At 38.8% G+C, this 22,233-nt stretch overlaps 1 protein-coding gene across 10 annotated transcripts in view; it reads right to left on the reverse strand.

Annotated features, from left to right (window-relative positions):
- rph3al (rabphilin 3A like (without C2 domains)) overlaps nucleotides 1-22,233 on the reverse strand; it is a 130,251-nt gene that overhangs the window by 73,971 nt on the left and 34,047 nt on the right. For all 10 annotated transcript variants that reach the window (XM_012956834.3, XM_012956836.3, XM_012956835.3 and 7 more), the window contains 2 exon segments: nucleotides 17,588-17,731; nucleotides 10,810-10,939 (listed from right to left, as the gene is read on the reverse strand). In XM_012956834.3, the coding sequence (XP_012812288.1) occupies nucleotides 10,810-10,939; nucleotides 17,588-17,731 (274 nt within the window).

A 22,233-nucleotide genomic window follows, 5' to 3' on the forward strand; every position in this document is an offset into this window, starting at 1 on the left:
TTTACCCATTTTTGTTTTGTCAGAATGTGTACTTTCGGAAAATATATGGTTTTCTAGGGTCTCCTTACTGTTAGGTGGTCGTATGGCACATAATACACATACCGGGTGCAAAAACTGGGTATGGGGGTCTTATGCCGCATAATGCACATGCCGGTAGCTTATATTGCAGTGTATACACTTTGTATGCACTAACTTCCTTTTGGGGTCTCTAAATGCCAGATACATCGGTGATCCTATGCACAATGGGCATCAAACTGTTCAGCGGACCCTTGGTTTTCATATTTAGGGTGTGTTTTCTTGGTACCTAATGTTATGTGGGAGATATGGTGCTTGAAAGTGGAAGATTTGATGTGATTTTCAGGTATTTCACCAAAACTAGCAATTTTGGGAAAGCACTGCGACTCTGTAGTTTGGAGTAGAAAGACATGGGTACCAATTTTGAATTCGCCCGAATGTGTACTTTCCAAAAATATATGGTTTTGGGGGGGTCAATGTATTTTTTTGGGTTTTTACCCCACAGAAAATGCAGTAAACGTGTTGAATTTTCAGTAGCTAAAGAGACCTCTGGGGCAATCTCTATGCACTAACTTACTTATGGGGTCTCTAAATGCCAGATACAGTGCTGATCCTATGCACAATGGGCATCAAACTGTTCAGCGGACCCTTGGCTTTCATATTTAGGGTTTGTTTTCTTGGTACCTAATGTTATGTGGGAGATATGGTGCTTGAAAGTGGAAGATTTGATGTGATTTTCAGGTATTTCACCAAAACTAGCAATTTTGGGAAAGCACTGCGACTCTGTAGTTTGGAGTAGAAAGACATGGGTACCAATTTTGAATTCGCCCGAATGTGTACTTTCCAAAAATATATGGTTTTGGGGGGTCAATGTATTTTTTTGTGTTTTTACCCCACAGAAAATGCAGTAAACGTGTTGAATTTTCAGTAGCTAAAGAGACCTCTGGGGCAATCTCTATGCACTGACGTCCTTATGGGGTCTCTAAATGCCAGATACAGTGCTGATCCTATGCACAATGGGCATCAAACTGTTCAGCGGACCCTTGGCTTTCATATTTCGGGTGTGTTCTTTTGGTACCTAATGTTATGTGGGAGATAAGGTGCTTGAAAGTGGAAGATTTGAGGTGATTTTTTAGAATTTTCATAATTTTTTATAGAAAATGCTAAATTCAGTAAAGCATTGCCGTTTGGTACTTAGGAGTTGGAAGACATAGTTACCCATTTCGGATTCGTCAGAATGTGTAGTTTTCAAAAATGTATGGTTTCCTGGGGTAAACCTAATGTTCCAGGATTTTTGGCTTTGGAATGTAAAGCATGCCGTATTCTGCTGTAATGCTTTGAAAATTTAGTAATTTACTGCTGGGAGTTTTTGATCTATAGAAGTCAGAAATCTCAATAAAACTATACATATCAGGTATTGGCACGTTCGGGAGACATGAGGCTTTCCAAATCAGTTGCATTTTTGTCCATAAAATAAAATGTGTTTCTGGTAGAAATCCTTATATCATGAAAAATAGCATTTTTTCTTTTTTTTTTTGTATTTCAAGCTCTAAATCTTGTTCCAGAAGCGGAAATACACAAAAACTCAGGTAGATTTGGAAAGCTCAGGTTCTCCTGAAAAAAACAATATATAGTTTGCCTACCTAAACTTAACCCTGTGCCCCCAGTAAAAGCCCCTACATTGAGAGAGCACAGAATGTTTACAAAACGTCTGGCACTGGGGGGAACAGAAATGACGAATTCGGCTGGCACTTAAAGGGTTAAATGATCATGTTTGCATTCTCTACTTCTCTGAAAGGCCAGGCTAAGTCAGACTCCAGGCCAGTCAAAAATGCCTGCAAATATCTTAAATCATTCTAACTCTGTCTACATCTTTCATTTTGACCCACCCTGGCAATTACCAATACCAATTATTATACCAATTATATACCAATACCAATTATTATACCAATTATATACCAATACCAATTACCAATACTATTAGATAAGTTTTTTTTTACAGCTTTTCTACAATATCAGTTTTTAGTTGTTTTATAAATATGTGAATGAGCAACACTGAAAGAGTTTTACAGAAAGACTGGAACCTTAATGTCAGGAGTGCACCACTTTGTTTTTAGGATGTCAACGTCTATGTCCACAACATCATGTTGGCGTGCCATGCAACGACGCTCCACCATGTGACGAAATCACATCACGCTTTGGTGCTAAAATTTTAAATAAATAGACACTGAAGACCCAGGTTCAATTCCTGAATATACTGTAGGTCTTTTTCTAGAAGTTCCTGGGTGCATTCTAAATTGACTTATCTTCTGGTTCCAGACTCTGCTATTCCATTCTAAATACTCTGATTGCTGCCAAGAGACTTGCTTAACCTTGTTTTGAACTCTGCTTCTCCTTGGGCCAGACTTCAACCCGGTAAAGGCCATTGGGCCTTAAAACTTAATCACAGATCAGCATGGTTGGCAGAGTATCACAGAAAGACTGAGACCTTGATCAGAGAGCAACAGGAAAGAGGACTGCAAAGGTAATTTTATAACCCAATTTTGCATACAGTAGTGTCCCTAATGTTACCTAGTGAACAGGATACAATATGCTTAAATCATCATGCACTATTCAGTTCCAACCCTTATCATAGTGCCATTCACCTGATTACTGCAAAGCATAGGGGACACTCACACAGATAAAGGTTCACTCTTCTGTAAAGAGAAGAATGGGACTACATGCCATGGATAAATGGGAAGACTTAGAAGGCATTACATATAGTTGAAAGCAACAGAATGAGACTCTAACAAAGTATTTACTTCTCTACCATAGAATTATAATCCTATTTTTATTATTCTAGTATCATTTAACACAACCATTTTATGGGCTCCAAATGTTGACTGATATGGCTGGAACCTCAATTGATAAAAATGTTTTGTAATATAGTATTTGTTTATAACTTGTACATATGTAAAGCAGTTATGCAGAATTGGGGTACCAATGATCACTGTAAGGGACAAAATATGACCTCAGACTGCTTTTACGATGACAAATCAGCAGTTATGCAATACAACACAGGACAGTACAAAGCTAGCTAGCACATGAGAAGTTTGGTATGTGATTTATTACATTTATAGGAAAAAGCATGCTAATTTAAAAGACTGATTAATAGCGGATTAATTATTCTGCTTTCATTAGATGGAGCTTAACACCAACAAAGATAAGAACATAAGTAAAAAAATATTAACGTTTTCCTTATCAAGAAAATTGGCTACATGGATGTAAATCTCTCAAAAACATTGTAGCTAAAATAATTTTATTATCCTATCAAGAAAATACAGATACTGAAACAAATTTTAAGCCCTTATGAATGCAAAGCAAGATTAACTGTAAAAAGTCAACTAATTTGACTCAGGTATGTCATTAACTAGAATACAGCATCCTAATACTGTATAGAATACAAATAGGGATTTTTATAAACATCAGCAGAGTTTGCCCTTGGCATTTAACCCATAGAAACAGTGTAAGTATTGGCCTTCCCTCTGGCAATTACGCAGCTCAACCTCCTGGTTTTCTGACTTTAATATCATGCTTTACTATTGTAATATGTAATATACACATACATTCTAGATTAATAGTTAGATGATGAGCAAATTTTTTCGGCAGCCATAGATTCACAGCGAATTGTTTTACAAAACTGGCATGAAAATTCGCAGCGAAAAAATTTGTTGCACAGCAAATTTGGTGTGGTCACGTCAAAAAAGGGCAAGGTCGGAAAAAAAAAAAAAAGAAGCCAAAAAGACGCGGGCTACAAAAAAAATCGTGTGACAAATGCATTTCGTGAATTTTGCACCGTTTCTGTTTTATGGCGAAGCGAAACAGGACAGATTCGCTCATCACTATTCATAGTATTTTAAATATTAGCTATATAACCTGTTGTTCCCGAGAGTTTACAGACATATTTTCAAGGGGCTTAAGGATCAATTTAGGGAGGAGAAGTTATCCAGCAAGCATGAAATTGTTTGCACTCTGCAATAGGAGGTTCAATATTGCTAAAGAATAGGAGCTCAGAAATTGCCAATAATTGGGAGCATCTACAAGAGAAATTGAGGTGCTAACACTGCAAATCCACTGGGCAATTTTTCCTATCAAAGAAGGAAAATATTAAATAAGGAATATGAGTACATCTCAAATGAGATTAAAGATGATAAATCCTATTATACCACTTTCATTTATTTTTTTTAAGAAAACTAACAACTGCACAGAGGCTCAAATTTATATACAGGTATAGGACCCATTATCCAGAATGCTCGGGACCAAGGGTATTCCGGATAAGGGGTCTTTCCGTAATTTGGATCTCAATACCTTAAGTCTGCTAAAAAATCAATAAAACATTAATTAAACCCAATAGGATTGTTTTGCATCCAATAAGGATTAATTATATCTTAGTTGGAATCAATTACAAGGTTCTGTTTTATTTCTACATAGAAAAAGGTAATCAGTTTTAAAATTCTGAATTATTTGATTAAAATGGAGTCTATGGGAGATGGGCATTCCGTAATTCGGAGCTTTCTGGATAACGGGTTTCCGGATAAGGGGTCCTATACCTGTATATATATATAAATTTTGTTTTCTAACAAAGTCCCTGCGTGTGCGGCTCATTGTTTTGCTATATATATATATATATATATATATATATATATATATATATATATATATCTTGCTATATACATGGTTTTTGCAAGCACCTGGGGCATTTGATTACCATTAGGGTGTGCTCTGTTCTTTTCTGTATATATATATATATATATATATTATATATATATGCATACAGGTATGGGATCTGTTATCGAGAATGCTCGGAACCAGGGGTTCTCCTGATAAGGTATGGAGATCCAAATTACAGAAAGACCTCTTAAGTCTACTAAAAATCATATAAATGTAGAATAAACTCAATAGGATTGTTTTGGCTTCAATAAGGATTAATTATATCTTGGTTGGGATTAAGTACAAGTTACTGTATTATTATTATAGAGAAAAGGGAAATCATTTTTAAAAATTAGAATTATTTGTTTATAATTGAGTCTATGGGAGTTGCATCCACTGTATATAGAAAGCACTCACGGCCTCAGTGTCCAGAAAAATGATAACATTTTTATTCAAACATGCTATCTACGCGTTTCAATCCACAGGGGATCGTCATCAGGATATATATATATATAGCGGACACAGGGTGGCACTCTGCTTCAGCTCTTAGCTCAGGTGCAATAGGCTGTTCATGCGTTTTTAATACACAATTGATTGTTTTTGGAATATAACTCGGTGTTGCTGGTCTTTTTTGGATACATATATATATTTATTTATTTTTTCCCAATAAATGTTTAAATACATTTTTCACATGTGTATACATGTACTATACAGACTGCGTATAAACATTTCAAACATATATACAATTAGTATGTATAGGCATTCAGATACAATAGTAGATTTGATTCTGGTATTGTACATCATATGAGGTTTACAAAATAATGTTTGTACAATGTAAACATAAAAAGGGAAAAATAAAAATAAAACCAAAATTACAGTAGCCTGTATCTATTTTATTTATGTCAAACCAGAAATGTTCTTCTTTTTTGAGCTTCCTGTATGAATCTTATTTCCGAAATATTTCTTGGAATTGCCATTTCATATTCTATATTAATGCTAACTTCTCTCATAAGCTGGGAAATCTTTGGGACCTCCTGTTTTTTCCGATTCCTGGCAATTAAAAGTGTGGCTGTATTTGATAATTGAAAAATTACTATTTCCAAAGCTTTGTTATATCCAAATAATTTTAACTTTCACCAGCTCAAAGTTAATTAAAGGTGATTTTCAAGGCTTGGCATGCACTTGTCTTGCTGCTAAAAATAGATCGTTAGGCAGTCAATTTTTTTTGAATCACACCCAAAAGGGCCACATATGGGTCCCGTCTCAAGTTAATATGTAGAATAGAGAATATTCAAAACAAACATATTCAAAAATGGACTTCGATGGGACAGGACCACTGTTCCACGAGGATAAACAGCCTCTGAAACAATTTCCATCCACCCCTGGATAGATTTTTGCTATTTTTGGGGTAAGACCTTCTCATAAAACTGTATTTATGGAACTCCTTCTAAGGCTGTCCCATATAAGAAACCATTCTTTTTTAAAAACTTTCTACCCAGATCTGTTTCCCAAGATTTACTATATCCAACCTCAGTACTGAATTCAGATATATCCTAAAATTTATTTTACACTCTCATTGTTTGTAAGATCAATGCATCCATTTACTTTACTTCATTCAAATCTTTTTCATTGTGATTGTTAAATCAGCAATGATTACTCCAGATAGCAGGGTAGTAAATGAAAACTAGCAATTTAGATAAGTAAATAATCCCACTTTGCCTTTCAAGACACAAGCTCTAATTCAAGAATCTCTGCAAACAACAAGACTTCTTTTCCAGAATTGTATTTTACCAGGGCCCACAACACTCTAAGGGCTCTGGCACACGGGGAGATTAGTCGCCCGCGACAAAACTCCCTGTTTGCGGGCGACTAAACTCCCCGAGTTGCCATCACCTGCCATCCCACCGGCGAAAGTATTATCCGAATACTTATTCTAATATTGGTGTGCCTGAGAACAAATATCCCTGTATTTTAGAAGTGAGTGAAGCCACTAGAATGCCAATTAACCTGTACAGGTTTTAGTGTAAAAACAATTTAGACCCCCTATTTGTGTGTAAGACTAACATTGTAACCAACGACAACGTAGATTGATTTGTACATTGAACTCATGTCACAATTCATTGGTGTAAGCCACAATTTTCCAATTACTCAGCATCTAGAGCAAACCATTAATCACAGAATACAGTACTGTGGAAATTAAAACCATCAGCAAAAAAAGCATAAATGAAATGTATGGAAGAGTGCATATAAAAATGAAATACAAAATAAAAATAACAGAACCAGCACAATTGCTTTTCTAAGTATTCTTTTGTTAATTCTGGACATGCTTAGCAGGCAGTCATGGTTTAATAGGGCAAGCACAAAGATGCCACCTGGGCAATAGCTCATCAGCCTAGGGGCTGGGGCCAGTATTATATATTTATCAGCAATGCATATGCCAACAAAAGTGTAATAACTAGTCCTCCAGTCCATTGCACAACTCCAATCCATTTCAAATCCCCTCTCCCTGATCTACGCACAAAATTATATTAACATCATGGTTCCACCCTGTGTGTGTCACTGTTCCACCCTTTACATCATGGACCAGCCCCTGCCCTGGCCCTTAATATAGACAGAATTTAGCTGCACAGAATTAGTTACTTTAAAGAAACAGTACAAAATTTCTGATTGAAGTACATAACAAAGATTCTTTTTTTAGGTTTACAAGCATTGCATGCAATATTGTTTATAGCCCTTACATCACGTTTAAAATATGGTGTCACTGACATACATAACTTACCAAACCCTTTTTTCCTTTCAATGTTCATTCTTAAGAGCACAATTAAAAATCAGGGATAAAAATATAATTGATTAATCATTGATATCTCTTCTACCTCCCTACCATCAAAATACCAAATGAAGAGAAAATACAATGCTGTGGGTACAGTATGTTATTTTATACTGTTGAATTTTTCTTTCTTGATGCGTCACAGTTTTGTATACATATTAAACAAAGATGTATAGATGTCCATGGAGAAACTGTTTAAATGGCTATATCTATTAAATGGAGAAGAGAAAATTGTTCACTAAACTCAGCAAACCATCTACCAATGAATTGCTCTCGCAGTAATACTCCTCACTTTATTTTATATGCAGTGTTGCACTGGGCCCTTAGGGGCCCACCAGAAAACCTTAGACCCTAGGCCCACTCTTCAAACTATTTTTCCTCCTTTCCCCACCCAACCTCTATATTCTTCTAGTCTCTTTTATTTACATGCTAGCTATCTAAATATATAGATATACTGTATATAGATATATTTCCATCTATTTCTCCTCTTTGTTTCCATTCAGAAATTGTGAATGACCATGAAGCAGGCCTAACGGTCAGTTAGGAGGGCCCAATGACAACTGGGCCCACTTGGAGTTTTCCTAGTATCCTGGTGGACCAGTCAGACACTGTTTATATGTACCATTATTTCCCCCAATGTTCAAAAAACCAGGAGCTGCAAATTAATATGTGTAACTAAAAAAAAAAACTCCCCAACCGTGTGGCATCACAATTGTAATAATAAAACCTGAAGTTTTGTCCAGTAGGATAGACTAGACATGCATTAAAACATTGTATTTATTGATTCTGCACAATCTTGCCATGATCCACAACATTAATATCTGAACATATTATTCATCTCACTCAGAAAATATAAATGAAATATAAATATAACGCTGCATCTTCTTCTCTAAAGCACAGTATTTGTTAAACATAACTGTATATATTTTGGCATACTCCTATACTTTATACAGCTACACCACCCTGTGGTCATCTGAGCTCATGAATAACATTATTGGGCTTGAAGTAGTTTTGCAGAATATGGTGTCTGCCAGAATTACTGGTGTGATGCAGGTTAACAAAAAAACTCAACAAAACAAAACCCAAACCTGTCCTTCAGTTAATATTATCTAGAGTTACAGAATGAAGAATTACTGTTAAAGCATAAAAATGTGTATAAACAAATGAACCTCTGTAAGTGCAACTTCAATCCAAGCAGTGTACCACTGCATTCAGTTTGTAAAACTGCTCCCTATATTTTTTTTTGTTTTTTAATGTGGTTTATTCTTTCTTTACAGGTCTCAGCTTTTTATAACATTTCTCACTTTTCTCTGTTCCACCACCTCTCTCCCTTTTCTTTCACTCATCCCTGCCTTTCCTTCTTTTCAAATATCACTTCTTGGTTTTCCTTTTCTCTAGCTGGTCTGATTCTTCTCTTTCTGTTCCTGCCTGCCTAACTAACATTATCTCCCATGTAAACTCTCTCCTTTCCTCTCCCTCAGACCCTGCCATGTTCTTTCCACCTATCTTAAGTATGTCTTGCCTAATAACAGTTCAACTCAGTGGGCATAAATAAGTGATAGGGTGAAGACACACAGAGCTACTAGTAGCAGCTACTTGCCTACAGAAATAGATAATGCTGATCATTTACTGATAATTGTCTCTAGGTGTGTTTTAGCAGAGGCAATTCTCAGTATTGTCTATGGCAGGATATTTTCTGGTGTTTAGTAGCCGTGACAATTAGCTGCTACCAAGTAGCTCCCTGTGTCTTCACCCTTAAACTACATAAAATCACTGTTTAAGAATAGCGAAAGCAGGATACTATTATAAAGGTCCTGTCATGGCTAATAAAGAAATGTTTGCAACATCTGGAAAGGGAAATAGTTTTGAAAAAAAAGAGAATTGGTAATGTTCAGTTTGCTACAGGTTTAGATACCTATTGTATACAATATGATGTTTTCTTGAAAGTACCAGTCCAATAGGTGTTGCCTGCCAGTTGGTTGCTGTAGTTTACTAGGACCTAATCAAAAGTTAAGGCAGCATTAAAAAAAAGTACTTGTATATATATATATATATATATATATATATATATATATATATATATATATATATATATATATATATATATATATATATATATATAAAGCTTTGCACTCTGCAAAATTGTTGTTTTCCCACTTGGCACACTTAATTTTTGGCAGATATCATTCAGATATATCATCCCTACTTTGTTCTGTGGAACCGGTTCTTTAAAGCAGATTTGTTGATGTTTGGAGACCTCTACTGCAATATTCAACAGATCAAGCTTTTAGGAATGTTTCAAAATGTAAAAAAAAAAAAAAATGCGAACGCTCTGAGTGTATTTTCGCTGTTTTTTTCGGGCGTCCGCACGACTTTTTCCATACGCGGCACGACTTTTTCGGACGTTTGCGCGAAAAAATCGGAAAGATTTTACCGCTGTTTACAATTGTTCGGTACGAAAATTTCGTGACTTTCGGATCGCCAATGCGATATTATCCTGACTAATATGATTTTTTCGTAAGCATTTTCGTTATATTTGCGATCTTCAGAAATTTTCGTTTCCAATCCGATTTTTTCCCATTCGTGATTCGGATTCGTGGATTAGTAAATGTGCCCCCTAGAGTATGTTAAACTCACATTCTCTTCTTCAAAAATGTAACCCAGCCCAGGGGTCCCAGCACAGCAACATGGCCCTGTCTGTTTCGAATCTTACAGGTGTCCATTGCTGGGTACGTGTGCTGTACAGTAAAGTTTCAAAAAATGACTAGACTTCGCATGAATCTGCCCAGGGTGGTTCAGGGTTTCCTGGGAGAGAGGAGTAGATTAGGGGCTAAGTAGCACTTTGCTGGAAAGTACCTTAGGCCAGTGCCCAAGGCAAAAATTAAGCATTTTTAGTCAGTAGAGAGAGTATTACTAGCTACTACCTAGTGATTTTCAGCTTAAGTGCTATTTAACATTTTTAAAACCATAACACACATGTAATGTTTGGAACCGACATGTCAGAGTACATATGGAGGGAGGAAGTTTTGATTTGACTACACCGTGATGAAAAGGCTTTAAAAGACCTCGGCAACAGCCACATTCCTATATTGTTTAGGTAACAGTAGGTAACAGCAACAACTACATACACTGTCTGAATATCTGTTTTGTGGCCCAACATAGCTGAAGGTTAGTTTCTATGACTGTCTGATACTATTTGACTGTTTTTCATTTATTAAGACTAAAATAGCAGTAATCACCAATAAAGCAGTCTGGAGAAAACATGTGAAGCACATTACCTTTTTGCAGTCTTGGCAGAAGACAGAAGTGGTACCTAAGAATCCAAGAAGCTCCCCACATAGCAAGCACTGAGACATGCCGTTCCCCATCACATTTTTCCTCATATTCTCTAATCTCTCCACAAGTCGTCTAGAAGTCAGATAAGGACAGCAATATTAGAATATAAATAAAACTGTTCATTTTATTGTGCTCTAGTACTACTGAATGCATAAGGGAAAATTAAGTCAAATTGTTGAGAAAATCTTCTTTTGGGTTATTTTATAACACCACGAGACGGCAGCAGAATTAGCTATATTTTAGAATCTAGATGAAAGAAAATGTAATATTTTAATGAACTTACCTTTTTAAATGCTATTTTTGTTTATATCCTGACAGTGACACACTTTCAAGAAAAGCTACAAAATAAATATTTTTGTTGTGCGCTTATGGTTTTGCCAATTACAATAATTATACATTAACTATTGTTTAGTCAATGTCAGAAATTAGAAAATACATAAAACAGATTCACACCATAGAACAACACTACCTAACTGTATAATTAATTCAAGGGTTAAATAGGCCATTGCTAAAATGCAGGCAAGGCTAATCCTGTCCCATTAGGCTTTGCTCTGTATTCTTGTAATACACATATTACATCTAGTCAACCGGCAAGTAAAGAAAGATGCTAATGCAAAACCATTTTAGGATGAGATTAACTGACACTCAAAAAACATTTCCAAGGCTAGAAAACAAAAATGTTCCTCTGCTTTCTGTCATGCATGAAAGCTTGAAGTTAAACTGCTTGCTTTATTTTGTATGATAAGCTACACAATGAATTTTAATTTTCATCCTTAGAGGATTTCCACTCAAAAAAACTTTTCCATATACTGTACATTAATTAAATTTTTTAAAATAGTTTCACAGTTGTGAAATGTAATTTCTATTGAAGGTAGCACCCTTCTGACAGTTTATATTCTCTGCACTGCTGATTCCTACTCCTGAAACACTGTAGCACAAGCCACCTAATCAACAGAACTGGAGGATAGCGAAACAAACTGCTTTCATGTACAACATTATTGCATTGTTTAAAATAAATGCATATTGTGAATTCACTGAGAATTACATTTTTATTCATTATGCAAAAACAGTATTTGGGAGGATCTAAAGTACTTATGAATTTTCATGTTTAATTTAAAGGGGTGGTTCACCTTTAAGTTAACTTTAACTATGTTACAGAATGGACTAATTTAAGCCACCTTTCAATTTTATTTTTTAACAGTTTTACCTTGTTCTTCTAAGTCTTACAAATAGGGGTCACTGACTCCAGCAGCCAAAAACTATTGCTCTGTGAGGCTGCAATTTTATTGTTATATTTTATAACTTGTTTTTCTATTCAGTCCCTCTCCTATTCATATACCAGGCTCTCATTTAAACCTTGCCCTAACTGCTAAGGTAAATTGGACTCCAGCAACCAGATAGCTGCTGAAACTCTACACTACAGAGCTGCTGAACAAAAAATGAAATAACAAAAAAAAACTACAAATAATAAATAATGAAGAACAATTGAAAATTATCTCAAAATATTACCCTCTACTTCACAGGGCTGTGGAGTCGGTAGATAAATTCTCTGACTCCGACTCCTCTGTTTTTAATATGCTAATGCAGTGCTGTCCAACTGGCCGCCCACTATAGTGGTATCAGTACTGAGATTAACTGCATGGTTCTCACCTCAGATTCAGGCTGTAATCCCTCTGTATTGTTTAAACATCTAATCCCCTGTACTGTTCACACCTTTTAATCTATGCATTGTTCACCCCCTGCATTGTTCACACCTCCTGCTCAGGCTGTAATCACCCACATTGTTCGTCTGTTCACACCTCAGACGTTGTAAGTACTGCCTGGCCTATGCTGCCTGTGTATAGGCAGCATAGGGTAGGCAGAGTATGGCACATAGGCAGCATAGGGCAGGGAGGGTATGGCACAAACAGGCAGCATAGGACAGGGAGGATATTGAACACACAGGCAGCATAGGGCAGGGAGAGTATATGGCACACACAGGCAGCATATGGCAGGCAGAGTATGGATCACACAGGTAGGGCAGGCAGAGTATGGCACACACAGGCAGGGCAGGCAGAGTATGGCACACACAGGCAGGGCAGGCAGAGTATGGCACACACAGGCAGCATATGGCAGGGAGAGTATGGCACACACAGGCAGGGTAGGGCAGAGTATGGCACACACAGGCAGCATATGGCAGGGAGAGTATGGCACACACAGGCAGGGTAGGGCAGAGTATGGCACACCCAGGCAGCATATGGCAGGGAGAGTATGGCACACACAGGCAGGGTAGGGCAGAGTATGGCACACACAGGCAGCATATGGCAGGGAGAGTATGGCACACACAGGCAGGGTAGGGCAGAGTATGGCACACACAGGCAGCATATGGCAGGGAGAGTATGGCACACACAGGCAGGGCAGGCAGAGTATGGCACACACAGGCAGCATATGGCAGGCAGAGTATGACACACACAGGCAGGGTAGGGAAGGCAGAGTATGGCACACACAGGCAGGGTAGGGCAGAGTATGGCGCACACACAGGCAGGGTAGGGCAGAGTATGGCACACACACAGGCAGGGTAGGGCAGAGTATGGCACACACAGGCAGCATATGACAGGCAGAGTATGGCACACACAGGCAGGGCAGGCAGAGTATGGCACACACAGGCAGCATATGGCAGGCAGAGTATGGCACACACAGGCAGCATATGGCAGGCAGAGTATGGCACACACAGACAGCATATGGCAGGCAGAGTACGGCACACACAGGCAGGGCAGGCAGAGTATGGCACACACAGGCAGGGCAGGCAGAGTATGGCACACACAGGCAGGGTAGGGCAGAGTATGGCACACACAGGCAGGGTAGGGCAGAGTATGGCACACACAGGCAGCATATGGCAGGCAGAGTATGGCACACACAGGCAGGGTAGGGCAGAGTATGGCACACACAGGCAGCATATGGCAGGCAGAGTATGGCATACACAGGCAGGGTAGGGCAGAGTATGGCACACACAGGCAGCATATGGCAGGCAGAGTATGGCACACACAGGAAGGGCAGGCAAAGTATGGCACACACAGGCAGAATATGGCAGGGAGAGTATGGCAAAGGCACACACAGGCAGGGTAGGGCAGAGTATGGCACACAGACAGCATATGGCAGGGAGAGTATGGCACACACAGGCAGCATATGGCAGGGAGAGTATGGCACACACAGGCAGCATATGGCAGGCAGAGTATGGCACACACAGGCAGGGCAGGCAGAGTATGGCACACACAGGCAGAATATGGCAGGGAGAGTATGGCAAAGGCACACACAGGCAGGGTAGAGCAGAGTATGGCACACAGGCAGCATATGGCAGGGAGAGTATGGCACACACAGGCAGGGTAGGGCAGAGTATGGCACACACAGGCATCATAGGGCAGGCAGAGTATGGCACACACAGGTAGCGTAGGGCAGGCAGAGTGCTGCCTGTGTGTGCCATAAACTCTTTCTACCCTATGGTGCCTGTGGGAGGTGAACCTGGCAGGGGTTTGTTAGCAGTTGGAAATAGCCATTAAATGGTCCCTAAGGTATGTAATTATATGCTGGGGGTTGCAGTGCTATCCACAGGGGAGGAGGAGTCCTATGGATTTTACGGTGTGTCTTAATATGACATGATATCATTTTTTCACATATGAATGATGGTTGATATCCCTGCAGTGAGGACCAAGCCTTTGGGTTTTTGCTGCACTACCACCATTGTGATAAAATGGGTGTGGTTTGAAGTGGGTGTGGTTTAAAAGGGGGGAGTGGTAAAAACTGGCTTCCATTAGCGGCCCTCCACCATGTATGCGCAAGAAATTCCGGCCCTCGGCACCGCAGAAGTTGGACAGCACTGTGCTTATGTATTTTATACATCCGGGAAGGGGCACTTAAAACACAACTGAACTGATAATAAACTGATAGACAATTTTATCTATACTCCTACTTCTAATGATTTCCCTAGAATCCCATAGTCATGTTTAAAGTTTAAGCTAACATTACAGCTGAATTACAGCAGTTTTTCAAATGTTTTAAAGCTTCAGTCTTAAACTATGGACTATCCATTCCCTTCACGTATACAGGTATTTCTAGTTATCAGTGAGAGTTAGGCTGGGTTCCCAGTGGGCATTGTGTTCCCTGTAACAGAGGAACACGACGCAGTGGAGCTGCCGCACCTTTTAACTGTGCGTTACGTCCCATTTAGTGAAGCATACAGTCAATGAAAAGCTTCATGGTCACTCAACGTGTTCGTTTATGCACTGCGTGCATTGGGCTTTATTCTTATAGCAGAGAAGTAATTAATTATGACTGTTTGTGAATTGGGACATTTAAACTTGCTTTATTTTTTTTTTTTTTTATTCCCATTTAAATTTAGTAGGAGTCGGAGTCGGTTAATTTTTTGCCGACTCCGACTCCAGGTACCCAAAATTGCCTCCGACTCCACAGCCCTGCTACTTCATACTAAAAGTTAACTCAAAAATGAACAACCCCTTTAAAGTACATAAGACATATATGCCCTGTTAAGGCAGGGGTAACAATTACATGTTTTTAAAAAGGGGCAGGCTTACACAAAAGTTGAAAGGGTTTAGGGCAAAAAAGTATATATTTGGTTTAAGGGCAATGACACATGGACCATTTTGTCAGGAAAATCTCTTTTCCCTGCAAGCAACAAAATGCACTTTGCACAGCAGATCATTAAACTTTCTGTGCCCAGGGCCACTACTGCCCTGAGACAAAGAAGGATGCTTGCATCAGGACGCAGCGAGTGGCCACTTGTTGCCAGCTGCAAAGTACTATTTTTCACAGGTGACAAAACCCCAATGGGCATTGCAAATAAGGGATGTAACTTTCAAATGGAAATGTTAGCATACATTTAACTGTTGCTGTATAAGACTACTGCCCTATATAATCTTTGTATGTGCAAAAGGTTAATTGTAAGAGTATGCTGCACACCGCCCTCATTTAATCAAAAAGGAAGAGGCTCAGCTGTTGTAGAAAAAAAGAAACATACATTGGGTCAACAAAGGGCCAAAGAGACTCCTCCTTGAACAATTTTTTTTACTGCCAGGCTCATTGGCTAGTAAGGCACTTTTTTTTATTTAACTGAACAAAAAGAAACATTACATTGCTGGCAGCTATAGGGATAATTCATACATGCCCCAATTACACAAAGTACAAAGTTATAATCCATTTAATAGTGCATATTATTTTATATATGTAGAGCTAACATGCAGATGGGGTAGGCAAGCCCTGTATGATTGAAATCCTTTATTTATCAAGGGGAACTGCCTTCATACTATAGTTTGATGCTGAAATAAACCTATTTTACAATTTACTATGCACTACTAGTAATGGGTGAATTGTTTGCAGTAAGAAAAAAAAATTGTAAACTTGAAGAACTGATTAACAATTTGTATCATTAATAAAACCAATTTGTAAAAAAATATGTATGCACTACAGTTTGAAAGCATGTTTATATCACCCTTTTATATAAAATCAGCTCCAGTATTGTATATGTGTCTGTGTATATACATATATATACAATAAATTTAGCATTGAACTGCCTTTACATATGAACCTTCCAATCAAAAAGTGTTGTTTATATTATTAGGTTCTATGAAACGTTTAGCCTCCTTTGGAGGAAAGTCAAATACTTCAAAGCTGCAAGCGATTACTGGAATGAGTTGCAAACTACAGCAAATTGCCATCTCTAGACACATTTTTATAATGAACATTTAATCTTCAAAACATTTCAGTGAAAGTTAAAATGAAACAAATCAGCAATGGTTTAATTTGTGACATGTTGCAAAGAGGCACAGAATTAAAATTTGACCATGAAAAAGCTTGTGTTTAGCATGTGATGAAAAAAAATTGTCTGTATTCTCAAGGATTTACTTTGTTATCAAGGTATGGAATTAGATATTAACAATGGAGTACACCTGTCAAATATATAAAACTATACTATCCGCTGTAGCTAGCTACAAGTGCAGGGCTAGGCACAGGCTTTGTAGGTTGCAGTCAAAATCAACAGCCTCAGTTAACAAAACAAGTTAGGGTATGTGTATGTACAGTATTTTTTCTTTATGTCACTGAAACTGTAATTAGAGAAAAAAGAGAAAACAGCAATATGTAACACTTGAAAATGTTAGAATTTTTATGTGTTGGCCACGCATGGGAACTAGGTCATCTAACTGACACATTTGACCAAAGGTCTGTGCAGGAGTATCCCCAACAGTTTGAGCAGGAATAGACATAGTGGGTGCAGAAATAAAAAAAACCTCAGTGTATCGGAGAGCCCCGGGAATGTCTGGGCCACTCTGCCATCCAGAATATTGAAGATTTGTATTTTAAAGCTGCATATGCTCTCTGACAAGCTGTTTACCCACAGCCACTTGCAGAGATCTTTACACCTGACACATTTTCCAATATTCCACATTTGGAATGTTCCCCCAATTCGCCCTGCCCAAGTCAATATACTCCTAGCCAAAAACCCATACCCTCCTTATAAGGAATAATCTGGAGGAACAACTATGGAGGCATGCAGAATAGATAAGAGTTTCATTTTTGTGTGTTGCACAGGGCTGAATTTCACCAAAACACAATACCTGTTGGATTGCATGAATATCAGCCCTTCAGGGTTCATATTCATGGTCTTGGGCAAATCAGTAAATCTGTCAAATCCTTAGTTATTTACAGGTTAGTCAGAAAGAATTAATATACCCGATTCTCTGCTGTTCCAGTGTATCCACTTTTTCAGCTCTTCTGATGACCTGCAGAATAACATCAATTTCATTCTGATTCAGACTCTGGTTCTTTCTCTGTTTCTCTGTTTGGAATGTGTGCACAGACCAACCAGCACGCAACCTAAAACATATATAAACAGATGTAGTAAATACAATACTTGTAGTATATACAAGTAATATGATGGCATTCAAGAATGCAGAAGCAAAATTATACATATTAAATGCATTGAGTCCATCAACCAAAAACGATGTTGGTAAGTAAATACTTTATTCTCCCATTCAATTTCAATATTTCCAGTTACATTTATGATTTTAAACTTATGATTTCAGAAATAAACATGGCCTTTATATTCTTATACATACTACACCATTCCCCAGTGGTTATACCAAAGGTATTGTTCCAAAAGATAGAAAGCATACAATCTACCTTTATCTGGGCAAAAAAAAAAGCACTTTCCAAATTGAATGCACCTATTACTGAAGGGGGGCTGGGATATCCAGAGCTGTACTTATACTATTTAGCTAGCCAATTCTACTATACGGATGGTGGTTTGACCTGAACCCTAATATTCCCAACATATTCCTACAGGCCACCATAGCTGGCTCAATAGAAACTCTCAAATATATCCCTTATAGAAAAATATCTGACACCCCCACCAGGCACTGCATTATTATATAAAAGCATGGATAGGTGCACTTCCGAGAGCTTATATATGGGTGCCTATAATGTCACTATGGCTCCCCCTGTGGGGCAATTCTCATCTACCCCACCTCCAGAACTTGACTGCCTACATGAGATGGCCTAGAGTTAGGGTGAGAACCCTGGGTGATATCATCTCTAACAACACCATTATTACCAGAGACCAAGTGACAGGCCACAACCCAGAGGACGCTATTCCTGAATGCTCCTATTTGCAACTCCGGCACGCCCTTACAGCATAATTTTCTAGGACAGGACTTGTTCTACAAACCCCTACTATTGAAACTGGGGATGCACCAAACTCACTATTTTTGGGTTCAGCCGAACCCCTGAACCCACCCCGATGGATTCTGGCAAATCCTAAGTGGCATAAACATTTTTCCCCAACCATTTAACCCTTTCTAAATGCTACTTAGCATATGCTAATTTATTCTAATCAGGATTCGGTTCGGCCAGGACCTGGATTCGGCCAGAATCCCAAACCGAATACGGCATTCGGTGCATCCCTAATTGAAAGCACCCTGAGAATCTCCAAATAAGCCAATAGGGAATCTCTATGCAAATCTCTTAACCTCTACTCCCTCTCCCTTCACATCAGCATATGAGAAGTGGAAATGTGAATTTCCAAATACTGTATGTCTGAAGATGTATGGCAGGAAGGGACAGCTAAGGCCTATCATTATCTGATAGCAACTAGAGACAGATTAATACAATTTAAGATATTACATCAGTTATACAATCACTCCACTCAGTCTCAGCCATATGAAAAGTGCCAAAAACCACAGCTGCCCCAAATATGGAGAACAAAATGCTAATTTTGATATGATACGGTCATGTCCACTGGCAGTAAGGCTTTGGAAAGAATTGTTGGATTATATACAAGATAAGGTGGGCTTATCCAAAATTTATACCCCTGAAATCTGCCTCCTGGGAGCAGCTGATGAGGATGTGGAGACCAACCCCCCAGGGAGAACTCTTTTTATGGCTTGGAAGACTATAGTTATAAGCTGGATGTCTGCCAGCGCCCCGTCACTAAGGCACTGGTTAGACTCAATTAGATCTAGGCTCCCATTAATTAAATTCTCATTAAATATGAGAAAATCTGGGAGAACTGGGCACTCAAAATGAGCTAGGAGATCTTCTTTTTCCCTTTCTGGTGTGAATCTCAGACGAAACCATCACCAAATTATACGTATGCTGACCTTGATGTGTCTCTAATACCCTGTTGACTTTTACTTACTACTGAAATATATGTGTATTGTATGTGACCTACTGTAAATACCTCATCCATGTCCACCCCCACCCCCTTACCCATATTTAAAAAGTTTACAAATAAAAACCTGTTAAAAAAAAAATAGCCTTTATTGATTAAACAAAGGTAGTGTGCTGGCCTAACACAGCCCTAGTTCACCTCTCTAACCCAGTAAGGTGATGTGTGTGGGAAGGGTGACGAGCAGGGTGGGTAATGTCTGGCAATGCTGTAACAAACAGGGGGAGGGAATGTGACAATCAGGGAAGTGGGACTACAGACAAGCAGCACTGCAATGTGCAACACTGGGGAGTAGCCTATCAGTAACACACATCACATCAGCCAGCAGCTCAAGGTAGAGAGGGCACCCTTTCCCTGTTGCACCCTAGGCACAAGCCTCTTCTGTCTACCCCTAGATCTGGGCCAGAACAAGGGCACATCACCATGAAATGCTTAGTTCACTAGTTAAGAAAACCTGACAAATAACATTCAAGATTCAAACAGCAGTCAACAGTTCTCTACCCTCTAAAACAAAGCACAGATGCCTGCAGCTATGCGCATAATACCCTACACATAAAACAACAGGCAAAATTGTAGGTAAAAATACAACGGAATAATTCGCATTTGATTACATTAGTTCTGATAACGAGCAACTAACATGGATCAACCTACCTTGAGAAAGGTCCTAATAAGGACCGAAACGTTGGTTTTAACAATATATTTAAAATAAAAAAATTTTGATGAAACATTGAAGGGTATGCTGGCCACAGATGATATATATATATATATATATATATATATACATACAGGAACAAACGGAGCACACCCTATTAAAGTTCAAATGCCCAGGGTGCTAGCAAAAACATATAAAGCAAGACAGTGAGCTGCAAACACCAGGACTTGGCAAAAAAATGATAAGTTTATTTAAGCAAAGAAATCCAACGTTTCGAGCACTAACTGTGCTCTGCCTCCTGAGGAAGAGCACAGTTAGTGCTCGAGACATTGGATTTCTTTGCTTAAATAAACTTATCATTTTTTTGCCAATACCTGGTGTGTGCAGCTCACTGTCTTGCTTTATATATATATATATATATATATATATATATATATATATATATATATATATATATATATATATATATATCGGCCCCCTTGAACTTTTCCACATTTTGTCACATTACAGCCACAAACATGAATCAATTTTATTGGAATTCCACGTGAAAGACCAATACAAAGAGTGGTGTACACATGAGAAGTGGAACGAAAATCATACATGATTCCAAACATGTTTTACAAATAAATAACTGCAAAGTGGGGTGTGCAGTCAGTTGCCCATAGACATTGCCTGATGAGTGCTAATGACTAAATAGAGTGCACCTGTGTGTAATCTAATGTCAGTACAAATACAGCTGCTCTGTGATGGCCTCAGAGGTTGTCTAAGAGAATATTGGGAGCAACAACACCATGAAGTCCAAAGAACACACCAGACAGCTCAGGGATAAAATTACTGAGAAATTTAAAGCAGGCTTAGGCTACAAAAAGATTTCCAAAGCCTTGAACATCCCACAGAGCACTGTTCCACCGATCATTCAGAAATGGAAGGAGTATGGCACAACTGTAAACCTACCAAGACAAGGCCGTCCACCTAAACTCACAGGCCGAACAAGGAGAGCGCTGATCAGAAATGCAGCCAAGAGGCCCATGGTGACTCCGGATGAGCTGCAGAGATCTACAGCTCAGGTGGGGTGATCTGTCCATAGTCTATTAACTGTCCATAACTATTAGTCGTGCACTGCACAAAGTTGGCCTTTATGGAAGAGTGGCAAGAAGAAAGCCATTGTTAACAGAAAACCATAAGAAGTCCCATTTGCAGTTTGCCGCAAGCCATGTGGGGGACACAGCAAACATGTGGAAGAAGGTGCTCTGGTCAGATGAGACCAAAAACTTTTTGGCCAAAATGCAAAACGCTATGTGTGGCGGAAAACTAACACTGCACATCATTCTGAACCCACCATCCCCACTGTCACATATGGGGGGGCAGCAGCATGCTCTGGGGGTGCTTCTCTTCAGCAGGGACAGGGAAGCTGGTCAGAGTTGATGGGAAGATGGATGGAGCCAAATACAGGGCAATCTTGGAAGAAAACCTCTTGGAGTCTGCAAAAGACTTGAGACTGGGGCGGAGGTTCACCTTCCAGCAGGACAACGACCCTAAACATAAAGCCAGGGCAACAATGGAATGGTTTAAAACAAAACATATCCATGTGTTAGAATGGCCCAGTCAAAGTCCAGATCTAAATCCAATGGAGAATCTGTGGCAAGATCTGAAAACTGCTGTTCACAAACGCTGTCCATCTAATCTGACTGAGCTGGAGCTGTTTTGCAAAGAAGAATGGGCAAGGATTTCAGTCTGTAGATGGGCAAAGCTGGTAGAGACATACCCTAAAAGCCTGGCAGCTGGAATTGCAGCAAAAGGGGGTTCTACAAAGTATTGACTCAGGGGGCTGAATAATTACGCACACCCCACTTTGCAGTTATTTATTTGTAACAAATGTTTGGAATCATGTATGATTTTCCTTCCACTTCTCACGTGTACACCACTTTGCATTGGTCTTTCACGTGGAATTCCAATAAAATTGATTCATGTTTGTGGCTGTAATGTGACAAAATGTGGAAA

This window comes from Xenopus tropicalis, chromosome 2 (genome assembly GCF_000004195.4).
Source record: "Xenopus tropicalis strain Nigerian chromosome 2, UCB_Xtro_10.0, whole genome shotgun sequence".
In the NCBI taxonomy this organism is placed as follows: domain Eukaryota; kingdom Metazoa; phylum Chordata; class Amphibia; order Anura; family Pipidae; genus Xenopus; species Xenopus tropicalis.